Raw genomic sequence first — 12,417 nt, forward strand, 5'->3', positions numbered from 1 at the left:
ATTAGGAAAGGTAAATTATCAGAAACCTTTTAATCCTTCGCACTAAGGATAAAAAGCCTCGTGCAACAAATTATGCAAGTAGATAAAGTGAGGTGAAATGTGCTGAGTGCTTTGCTCAGCACTCGTATGATTTTTGCATGATTCAGTCTTGTGCTACACACTAGCTGGAAGTGAATACATGTATTAAAGTGGGTGCGCTTGGGTGAAGACATCTTTATTGTTAGATTGAACAGGAACAATTCCCTTCCAATATGACATGTGTATTGCCGAACACCCAAATTACTTTCATATAGATGGCTCAACATTGCCTCAATAAAGGTCCTGGCCATGCAACCAGTCCTGGCATCTACAGTTTGGTACCTCTTGAGGTGCTGACTGGTACCTCTTTGTGACCCAACTATTGACCTAAATTAGATTTCCCAATAAAACTCTATTCTCCACAACTGAGTTTTTATCTCTCCCCTGTACAAAATCTTACTTCATCTAAAAATCAGTAGAGACCCAGATTCACTAAGCTGCGGCGACATATTTGTGAGTGTCATTTTGTTCTTCCCAAATCCTAGCATGCAGCTTCAATGCCCTAAGTCCCTGTTTAGAAATAGGAATGAATATTGAGGCTTTACTCAGATTTTTGGTCCTGCCCTCAATGCATAAATGTACACAAAGGAACGTGTTTTACAAATAAATGATCCATTATCACCGCAAATGTGCAACTGTATATTCTTTAGCCTCAGGCCCGCTTCATACTCATGAGCAAGAGGCAGCGGAATAACTGCAGTGATATCAGATTTCACTCATACTTTCTCACTGGCCCTCCATGCATTACAAAGTAGGAAGCATACATCCCTTTCCACTTCTGCATTGAAGCCCTTGAATAACATGGGCATGTTGATGAGGTCCTTGCTGTGTCTGTAGGACTCCTCCTCAGGCTCACATTGCCTACAGGATCAGAATGAACCTTTAGAGATCTTAAATGCGCACTGAAATGTTCGGCTTAGCTTTACATTTCCTTGTCTAAGCCGCTCCACTGAGCCCCAATGTTCTTAGGAGTGGAGTACTGGATCTGTAATACAGTGCCCTTTTCTGTTCTCTTCATGACCTGACCCTACAAAAAGGCAGGACCATTAAATGACAACAGTGAGAGCACCGGGCTCAGGTCCCAGAAAATCTCTCTGTGAATGATTGGTGCTCTGGAATCTACATATACCATTTCCTGGTATACAACGAAATACAGTTTTGCCTAAGGTCAATATGCAGGTCCAAAATACAATTTGCACATTCAAATCTTAATGTTCACATGTGCAAAACCCATCTTTCTCATGGTATGCACCAGTACTATTTGGTAAAACGGTTTTGCAAATTGGGCCCTGGGAGCTCGAAACGTATCAATGCCTGGTTTGTAATAGATGTCCCTGACAAAAATGCAGGCATGCTTGGAAAGGGGTTCACCATCACATGTTCTACACATAGGGAAGGAAGGCTGTGGGATTACTTTACAAACAATTTGTAAAGTCATCATGCCTGCTCAGTCTGCTCAGTTGGCTAGCACAAATTAACCCAGCGTGGTCCACGATGCACCTTCATTAGAAAATGCCCCATCTTTATGGCATAATCCATTGTTTAGGTATTGTATAAGGACAGGAGAAAAGGAATACGCACTTAAGAGCAGAGACACACAACAGCTAGAAGGGCCACTGAAAGGGATATCTCCACATCCAGTAGACTGTTGGAAACATCTACCAGTTTCAAAAGGCCTGTTGCATGTTTGCACCCCTGATAAAGGACTCCGCTCAGCTCTCTTGACTCTCTGATGGTAGCATTGCTGCAGTGGTTAAGGTATGCATACGGAGAGATTGAAGATTGGAACATAATCTCTCACAATAATTAACAAAATAAAAAAATGTCAATAGCCAGTCAATATATAGTCAAAGGTACTATTTATAAACGGTATCTGAGCTTAATTTCCAATTTTGTACTTCTAACATTTGAGGCGATTAGTTAGACTAAAAACCAACATCGTCTAGACATAACAATTACAGAGACAAGATCCCCTGTAATTTTGCCACTAAAGCAGAGGTTACCTGTCCAATATAGCAGTGTTGTAAAAGTAATGGCCTAATGTTGTCCCATAAGTCACAGGTAGGCTGTCGTCTTTCAGTACTATAACTAACTTCACCACTATCCTTGGTGGCAAAAATGTCACCATGCTTAAGTGATCACAACCCTTGCTCCCCAAACTAGGTTGTTGTGGTACTCTTGTGTCTCAATTCTGGGTGCTTGTGTTAAGGTGTTTTCTAAAGCAACACGGATACTTAGAGTTTTAGGTGACAAGTATTTGTGGTTTTAAAATATCGGACAACAAAACACACCTGCATCTTAGTTCATAATGGTCAAGGATAATATTATCCAGATTTCCAAGATTGAAGAGCTTTGGCCACTTTTTGCTTAAGCCCTATTAGACTTGGCAATGTTTGCTTGGTTTCCCGCTGTCTTTTTGCCTTTAGACTTCCTGTTTTAGCTGACTTCATTTTCGCTAGCCTTAGGGCTTTGCACATTTTACGACCACTGCTACCCAGTGCTAAGGAGCTCTCTCCTTAAAACATGTTTGATTGGGTTATACCCAAGTGGCAAATTTCATTTACTTCCTAGTAAAATGGCAGTACCTGTGCCCAGGGCCTATAAATTAAATGCTACTAGTGGACCTGCAGCAGTGATAGCGCCACCCACTTGAGTAGCACTTTTAATATATCTCAGGCCTGCTATTGCAGCCTATTAGTGTGCACTTTTAAATTGACATGTTGAACTGGCAAAGTAAACCCTTTGCTAAGCCCTTACCTTCCTTTCTAATACATATGTCACCAATATGGTATGCCCTGGACAGCTCAAAGCACAGGGTGCAGTATATTTAAAGTGCTGGACATGCACTGTTGAGGTTTACATGTTCCAGTTGTGAAAAACTTTGAATTACACTATTACATTTGATAAATGTAATTTCCAAATGGGGACTGATAACCAGTTCTTGTGTGTTCTCTGAAATAGCAATTTAAAATACCAACTTATGGTGAAATTGTATTTTAAATTACAATTTTGAAAATGTCACTTTTAAGAAGTTGGTATTTTATTGCCTTAGGCTTTTGGTGCCTGCAAACTGCCTCTGGTTCACAAGACAGAGTGTGGGTGACAGTTGAGCTATGTGTATTCCTCCCAGGCAGCCACACACAGTGGGAGTAACAGTTACTCTTGACTACACTTCATTTCGGTGTCCTGCGCCAAACAAAGGGCTGCATACCACTGTAGTTAGTCTGGAGCCAGGAAGGCAAGGCACCAGTGCACTTCTGAAGCATGCCACTAGATGCTTCTCCCCACTTTCAAGGCACAACTGGTTATAAATACAGGACCTCAAACACCACCACTTCAGTACACGTCTAGATCTCTGAACACACTTCCAGGAAGAAGGACTACTGTGCTGCTGAGAGTAATACCAGTCTGCTGAACTGCTTCTCTGAATACAAATATACCGGCTGCCCTGCTGCCTGCTGCCCACTTTCCAGGTTGAGAAGCACTAGACCTGCATCTCTTGAACCCAGAGCCCAGGCTGACTCCAAGGACTTGATAGCTGCCCCCCTAATTTGAAGTCTCAGGGCATAAGAAGATTCCAACAGCCTTGCATCTGCACTTAGACTCTGCACCTGGACTCTGCATCTGTGAGTCTACCCTGCCAAGTGGTGCCACTCCAGGTCTGGCCCCTTGTAAGTGGGCTTAAGCTGCCCTGCCAGCCTTTGTGGATCTAGCGAAAGTCATGAATCCCCTCTGCTGTGCAGCACAACCCAGAGCAGAAACGATGCATCTCCACTGCAGCGTGTATTGGACCAGTCACAAAGCCCTGCATCTCTGCACAACCTGTAACAACTTCAAAACTGCCACTGCACATCAGATTCTCAGTGCAGGCCCTCGCATCCCTCATTGATGGCAGCCTCAATGACGATGTTGGACGTGGCATCTCAGCCTCCCAGCTCCTTGGAACTGACACATTGCCCTGACTGTGTGCCACATCCTCAACACCGGACTTTGCATTGCAAGCCCCATTTATGGGATCCTCAATAACAATTCAGGCCCTCACATTGCAAACCTGCTGCATCTCAGAACCAACACATCACTTCGGCTGTGCAACACATCCTTGAGGCATATTATTACAACACATCTGCAAACCAGGATTTAAGGTACTTCGTTCAACAGTCCTACCTGGGTCCCTGTAGCTGGCCTGTGCTCCATCGCAGTGGGCCTGAACTTGTGACTTTGTCCCACCATTGAGTTGGATAGAGTGGAATGGCATAGGTTGTTGTGGCATAGAGTGGAGCGGAGTCGGGGTGGAGTGATGTAGTGTGCTGTGGCATACAGTGTCATGGCATAGAGTGGACTGGAATAATGTGGATTGGCATAGGGTGGAGTGGAGTAGAGTAGAATGGTTAGTCATACAGTGGAGTAAAGTGGTGTGTTTGAGTGTTGTCCAAGACAAGTATATAAAGGCAAACATTTTGCATCACAGATTTCCCAGTTAGAGCAAAGTGAGGACGACAAACTCTAAACTGGGAAAACAACAAAATTAGTTCAGGGAGATAGGTGGATGACAAAGGTGGTGTACTCCAGGTCCAAGAAAAAAAACAACAGTTATGAGCCTTTTGAAGAAGACTTATTCATTCCACTTACAAAGAATGAGGAAAACTACATGTGCCTTCCAGGCAATCAGGAAAAATTGATACAAACTCCTCTTGTTCCCAAGGCTCTTCGATTTGATCTCAGGCTACTCCCTGTGAAACATTTTCATCTGCTATGGTCACACAAATAGGAGGGTAATTTCCAGCAAACAGTTAACCTCGGATTCAAATCCCCCAGACATGAAATGGCCCAAAAAAAGGTAATTTTCAATGCAAATGTCTGATATCAATCTTAAAATCTCTTTCTTCCTTTCAGTAGCCTTTGCTGATCTTAGAAGCATGCACGCTACTAATTAGTGACAGCTCCAGTCCTTGGTCAATGACTCAAAGTAACCTTGACATTTATTACAAGTCCAAAGTAATGGGAGAGGAACCCACAGGTGCTCTTACAAACAAATGGCTTGTGTGAATAAAGGATAAAGTTGATCATGCACATGTGTGCTCCTAGGACATGACATGAGATATTTTGTGAAGATTTCAGGGACCTTCCAAATCCTCCGCTAAGCTTAGGTTACTATTGTAACTCTTGAAAACTTCATTATATCAATTTTCCCCCATTTGGGCCACTACAGTTTTGCATTGAATATATTTTCCATCAACTTTGATGCTCCATTTCGATTAAAAAGCATTTGGAATACTTGCAATTTCCTTTAAAAGAGCCCTTAGTACTAAAGTAACATTGTGCAGTGTTTTAAAACTTAGCATTTGCATAACACACTTCTTTCACTCAGATGACTTCACAGCACCCTTGCCCTGTCCAGATTGTTGTGGGGTGGAGCATTCATGCCTTTTTAGAAACTTTGTGGTGCAAGGTTGTTCTAGGAGAGAAGCATTTAAAGTTGTGTGTCAGTCTCCAAGGTACTGAAGGAGTCATTTGGATACTTTCTTATGGTGAGAAAAGGATTCCATGTGTGACTCTTGTATATTCAGCTTGCAGTCATGCCTTATTTATGTTCAAGTCAATACCAAAGATTTACCTCATAAAAACGTCTTTAAAACAGGAATGCTTTCGCTCTTCCTATCATACAATCCCATGGTGTAATTGTGCAATAAATAAATACAGATACCACTGATTGCAGTATTTACATCATGTGCACTTACTTCTTTAAGGGCTAATACATCAATAGCACATGTTTCGCCCCTTTTAGTATGCACCAAAGTCAAGTGGTGCAGATCGAGAGAAATCAGGGCCTCTGTAATTTTTCTGGTCATTTTTCGATTGTTCATTTACTTTCATAGCTACTTGGAATGTTCTTCTCGATGCATAATTATCCAGGTTGTTCATCACTTCATTGCTATGAGCAGCAGAGTATATCTATTTTAAAGATGCTCTTTTGGAGTGTTTATAATGATGACTCATATACTGTTTGACCTATTCACGTTTCCATTAATGAATGGTTATTTTGCAGGGTATTGTCAACTTCATTTGACAGGCGCAATAGGGTAACAGAAAACGAGAGGGAGAAAAAGATGTTGCTGCAGTAACGTGACAACACCTGTCACATTAACGGAAGAAACTTGTGTGGAGTGGAGAAGAATATTGTGTTTATGTTTACACAATAACATAAATAGGATTCATTCAGGTGTGCTGTTTTGAAAGGACATAATTACTTTAACAATGATATAATAAGTAGAAGACCGAGGGATGCTGAAGTGGGACCTCTTTTTTGAAAAAACATTTCAGGTCCACACTTTGCAAAGCTTTGAAGCTTAAAGCAGCAAAAAGTTGTGTGGCATCAAATTTCAAGACCTAGCAATGCCCTCCTCCCCAAATTATAACTCGAGTCTTAGTCAATTGTGATGACAGAACAAAGGCATAGTAATCGTAAGTTGTACTAATGGTAGTTTGATTGCCATACCTTTTTTCAAAATGAGTCTATTGTAACTAAATGAATCTTTTTAACCACAAGTTTAAAGCCAAATGATTTTCAAGCGAAATATTTCAAACTATATGCCTAACACTGCCTATAGTTTGAAACTTTATTTAACATTACACTGTTAGAAAGATTAAAATCTAATTGTAAGGATAACAGGTGTTGGGAAAGGGACCTCTCTGAAGAGTCACCACAAACCTTTTGACTTTTTCTTCCGCTTTTTGCTGAATTTGTTTTTGTTGAACTCTGAGCACTAGACCACTGCTGACCAGTGCTAAGGTTCATGTGCTGACTCCCCTAATCATTGGTTGAATTGGTACATCCACAATTAGCATATTGAATTCACTTATAAGTCCCTAGTAAAGTGCACTGCATGAGCTCAGGGTCTGTAAATTAAATGTGACTAATGAGACTGTAGCACTGTTTATGCCACCTACTCAAGTAGCTCCTATCCATGTCTCAGACTCGCCCATGCAGACAATGTATGTGCAGCTGCATTTAAAACCTCTTGCCAAGCCTTAGATTCCACTTTTATCTATTATAAGTTACCCCTAAACTACGGCCTAGGTTGCTGGAAGGGCAGGGTGCTATGTAATTAAAAGGCAGGGCATATAGTTTTAGGTTTTACATTTCCTGGTAGTGAAAAACTCCCAAATTAATTTTCACCATTGCGAGGTCTGTCCCTCTCATAGGTTGACATTGGGGATTCCTTAATACATTTAATAAGCTATAATTCGTAAATGAGAAGCAGTAGATATGCCATGTTTCGTACCTATGGAATTGTAATAATAAATCCTCTTTAATGGACCTGTGAAGAACTCTACCCAGGAAAAAAGACTGCTGTGTTGCTTCAAGAACTGTCACTCTGGACTGCTGCTCTGGAAGAACTGCTTTTCTGTTGTGCAGCCCTGCTGCCTGCTGTCCCCTGCCCTGCTGAGGAAGGACTAGACCCATCTCACTTGAAACCAGGGTGTTTCCAAGGGCTTGCCTTCTGTTCTTCTGAAGTCTCCGGGCCATCAAACACTTCTCTTCTTCCTACAACAGCATCTGTACTTTGCTTGCTGCAAGTCTTGAACTGCCAAGTGGTGCCAATTCAGTTCTGAGCCACTGGAAGTGGGTATAACGTGCTACAACTGCCAAAACATGTGCATCAATGCCATTGTGGTTATCGGATTTGGTGCATCTCCATTGATTTCAGGCATCACCGCCGCTTAGAGGATCGAGAACATCTCTTTGGCATTGACACCAGTGCATAGCCTCTGCTTCAAGGCTCGGTAGCATTGCATTGCCGACTGCATGATGCATCACCTCCACTCCCAATGCATCCCTGACTTTGCGTGGCTGGGAGCCAACACATCGCATACATCTGTAGGATTAAAGCTAACAAATCACTTCCCCTGCTCCTCACATCTTTTCCTCAACATTAACTCATCTCCAAAACTGGTTCCATGGAATAGGGCTGGCTTCTGTATCTGACCCGTGCTCCATTGTGGTCAGCTTAACTTTTTAGATTTGTCACGGTCTAGCGTGACCAGAGAACCCCAGCGGGTTCTTTATGCTTCTAAACACGACACACAAGTTTATTTTTGTAAAAATCATATCTCGACTCCTACTTATTGGATTATTGTCCATTTAGTCTTGTTTTGTTCATGACAATATAATCTATTGTTTTGTTGTGTTTTCACTGTGTTACTGTTTTAGTTGTGTTGCACAGATACTTTACACATTTCCTCATAAGTTAAGCCTCACTGCTTTGTGCCAAGCTACCAGAGGGTGAACACAGGTTAATTTATGGTATGTATCTCACGTGCTCTGACTAGAACTGTAGTTCACACTTGGGGAAGGTGCATTCCTTTGCCAACCAGAAACCCAATTTTTAACAGTGGTAATTTTGGAATTTCCAGAGGAGACAATGCTTCCATTTCTTGACAATTTTCTTCTTGTTGTTAAGTGGAGTTAAACCTTCTAGACTAGCAGCTCATTCTTTCTGTTTAACCTTGTAATCAACAGGTTTGTCTATATAGTTAGTATTCTATTAGCAATCAAGACAAAATAAAACTTAGAAAATAGATTAGTAATACATAAGTCATGAGAACCCATAAGAGCTGCTCAGATTTATGTACTAAATGCATTCCCTCATCCTATAAGTTTGTATACTGGTTGGGGCTATGCACTTTGATTGTTCTAGTAAAAATAATCGGCATTCAATGTCCACTGGAAAGATTCCCTTCTGTATCTTGGTTATGATGTTGCATAAAAATGCATAATCAATTCTTGTGTTACATTGAGTGGAACCATAGAATTGTTTTGCCGAGGGAGAGCAGTGACATTTGACCATAGAAAGTTAATTTGTGCTACTGAATATCAACATCAACAATATTGAGAAAGAAGAATGTCGAGGACAGACTATCCAAGGACAAAATATCAAAAGATATATGAACATAGGGATGTATTGATTTACCATTTCTTACTCCAATTCTATGTATCTTGAATAATAATGTACCATGTAGGAACATGTATATGAGTTAGGTATAGAAAATCTAGACTTACCTGTCGATATTTTGTTTTCAATATTTTATCCATGATATTCTGTCCCATCGATATTGTGGGCTCAATATTGAAGGTGCACACCAGCAAGTAGTGCTTTTGTTTATGTAGATAAAGGTTTCAAATACTCAGGTAGCTAATATACGTATTCCCCACTAGGGCATTTTGTTTTTTGGACACCTCTATCTTTAATATGCTTCTGAAAACCAATGCTCTCTCAGTGTATTTTGTCAGGCTTAGTGGACCAAATAAATAATCTAGCTCGCTGGAAAGAGGATGTTCGACTTGGGCTCAAAGGACATGATGCCATTGCTCGTCTTGGGTGTAACCCCTAAATAAGCCTTTTTGTTTTTTGGTAGCCTACCAGCATAAATGCTGCTATAATGTATTGTGATAGGTGATGCTTGAGTGTCCGACCATGCAGCCATGTCAGAGATTTTATATGATACACTGATCTCTTAAATTAAATGAAAATAGGGTTACGGATGAGGCAATTGCTCTGCTTGCTTATCAGGTGTCTTTTGCAAACCCATTTTCGCTGTCTCCTCATTTTACATTAAAAGAAATAGGAGTAATGTAAGATAGCAATGAAGGGGTATGCATTGCATAGCAAAACAGAAAGCACAGAGGATGGTTGGGCACTGGTATCCTACAGATAATATGTGTTTTTATAGTCAGTTGAGATGTCAGGCTATAGTCGCAAATTTGGGATTCAAATGTTCGGTACGGATCTTGATGAAGTAGTCCGAACACACTGATGTCTTTAAAAATTAGGTCAAACCACCATTGGGTTTTTAGTACCCCCTGATCCTTTGTACCTGTTTTTGTCTAAATAGTTATAGACTTAGTAGTGTTGGTTTTAGCCTAGTGTTAACAAAAGATGAATAGTCTGTAGGATCCTCTATTTTTCAGTATGTTCTGATTGAAAGTGCAGAGCTAAATCTGCTATTGATTTGAAATAAAGTAGATTCTATTTGAAATAAAGTATGAGTGGTTTGCTTCTGTCCTGCGGATTTGTATATCTTGTCTCTGTATTATGATACAGTAGAATATGGGGCTAAAGCCACATTATATGCATAGACTCTACATAAACTTGATGAAGGAATCTAGCACATCCCAAAATGGCTAGTATGTTTATTGTGAGAGCCTTGTTGATGGAGGTAACTGTGCAATTTGTAGTACATCATTCCTAGGTTGAGAGGTGTGGAACTGAAGAACTATTTAAAGTGCTAAGGTTTTCTTTGTTTGAAGCTTGTAGAATCATATGATTTCCCAGGCATTGCTCACTTTTGAGCATTTGCTTTACATTGCAGGGGATACAGATTGAAAAGGCAGCATTGTATGCCGTTTTGAAATGCTGCATTAATTTGATGTCTTATGACGGCATCCGGCAAATTCAGATGAGGAAATGTATCCCTACAACATAAGACATTGTCTATTCACACAAATTGTTTTCTTGAACACACTCCACCGAGACTGGTCAGCCCTGAAACATTTAAATCCCTGTAAGTTTGTTGAGAATGTTATTTTTGGACACCTGAAAAAGGTTATTCATGAGATGGATATTTCGTCAAAATTCTAAAAGCAATCAATAATTATTAGTCTTCTGAGAAATCATTCCTATGTCTGTACATTTCTACACACGTGAAACATACAGAGTATTATTATATCCATAATTTTTTTGTCTGTCGCACTCTCATTTAGGTATGCTTTCCTTATTGATCAATAAGAGATAGCCAGAATATGTGGTTTTAGTAATAACTATCTGCGGATTATCAAACAGATACTTTGTTTAAATTATGTTTAGATCATTTAGTGCAATCCTAATTCAAAAACAACTTTTGAGACAAAGTGGGATAACCTGGGGAATCTTAGCAGTTTTATTTTAACCAGTCACAGGCACCTTTATTGTATGCGTTTAAAATGTACATTCACATGCTATAACAACAACCATTCACTTGCTTGGTTAATGTATATCGTTCTTCTGTTTATCATGTCAAAGTGCTTCAGCTGCGATGTCAATATTTTTTGCATGACCTGCATGCATTTTCTGCCTTGCCTTGCTCTTGCCTACACCTGGTATTCTTGAAATGTACTTTAAGTACTTGCTGTTCTTTTGCCTTATAAAGCAATGTCAGCAAACAGCAGTCCATGGCTCCTATTGAGAACATTTTTCAAATGAGGGTAAAATCAATTTAATTGAGACCTAATCATAAAAAATGAAAGGATACTTCATCATTAAAAAGATGAAAGCCCCTATGTTATTCCAAGCCAAATAGCAATTATGAAAAATCTTATGTGTTGCTTCACTGGCATTAAGTGAGCAGTAGTGGCACACACTATCCATCAACCCTACAATTGTTACTTTCCAAAACAGCCATTCTCTCGTAGCTTTGAATGATGAGGGGTGAACTTTTTATAGGATTCTGTATGGATGATTAAAAAACACCTCTTGTCCAGGGCTGGTGGGGGAATTTTTGATTCATAAATCTCACTAGAAGTCGATAACGTTTTAGGAGGATCTCCTTTGCATGTATATTGTCACCATTGTGTCTTCCGATACTTTCGTAGTCTAGATAAGACACTTTAGCTACTGCCCATATTGAAAGTGTCTTACTTTAAGGTGAGAGATCTTATGTGCACAAAACTGCACTAAGTATGCATCCTTTATGCAAGGGCCTTGTTCTTTCTTTTAACTTGTACCCTCTTCATTTCTAGTTTTACTCACCTTCCTTTCCAGCTCTTCATGGCTGGCACCTTTTATTGACAGGCGCTCCCTAGCTGCAGCTGTGCCTTACTGCATAGCAATGTCAGGCTTATTATAACCAGTGTTGTTACTTAATTATCTTTACAACAGCCATTTTGACTAGCATCATCACATATTCTTCTGCAGCAAAAAGGAAATATTAGAATTTGAGAATCAGTAATAAAACTGGAATACATTTAACCCAGAGCGTCTGATGCAATATCTTTTCTATTTTTCAGTCAGTTTGTTCCCAGGAAAACCTTTTTGTGGAAACCAGGTAAAAATATATCTATTGGTTTTTAAAAAAAATACTTTGAATCAAAATTTAAACCTATGCTATAGTTGTAGTCTTGAAGTGAGATCATTCCATTCGTTTTCTGTCTTTCCAATTAATAAAGAGTATATTTACAAATTGCTTTCAATATTGTCCCTGTGTAAGAGTTTTAGTTGCTTTATTGGCTATCCAAAAGAACTCTCATTCTAACAAACAGAACCTATATTTAAAAATGATGAGTCACTGAAAATAATGACTGCA

General features: G+C 39.8%; 1 protein-coding gene across 8 annotated transcripts in view; it reads left to right on the forward strand.

Moving 5' to 3' along the window:
• The window catches only part of ARPP21 (cAMP regulated phosphoprotein 21), a 309,256-nt gene that overhangs the window by 119,067 nt on the left and 177,772 nt on the right, over positions 1-12,417 (forward strand). For 7 of the 8 annotated variants that reach the window (XM_069214895.1, XM_069214912.1, XM_069214885.1 and 4 more), the window contains one exon: positions 12,122-12,159. The exons of the other annotated variant lie outside the window; for it this stretch is intronic. In XM_069214895.1, the coding sequence (XP_069070996.1) occupies positions 12,122-12,159 (38 nt within the window). The remainder of the gene's footprint in view (positions 1-12,121; positions 12,160-12,417) is intronic. 8 annotated transcript variants of the gene reach the window in all.

The sequence above is a fragment of the Pleurodeles waltl genome, chromosome 2_1, assembly GCF_031143425.1.
Source record: "Pleurodeles waltl isolate 20211129_DDA chromosome 2_1, aPleWal1.hap1.20221129, whole genome shotgun sequence".
NCBI lineage: Eukaryota > Metazoa > Chordata > Amphibia > Caudata > Salamandridae > Pleurodeles > Pleurodeles waltl.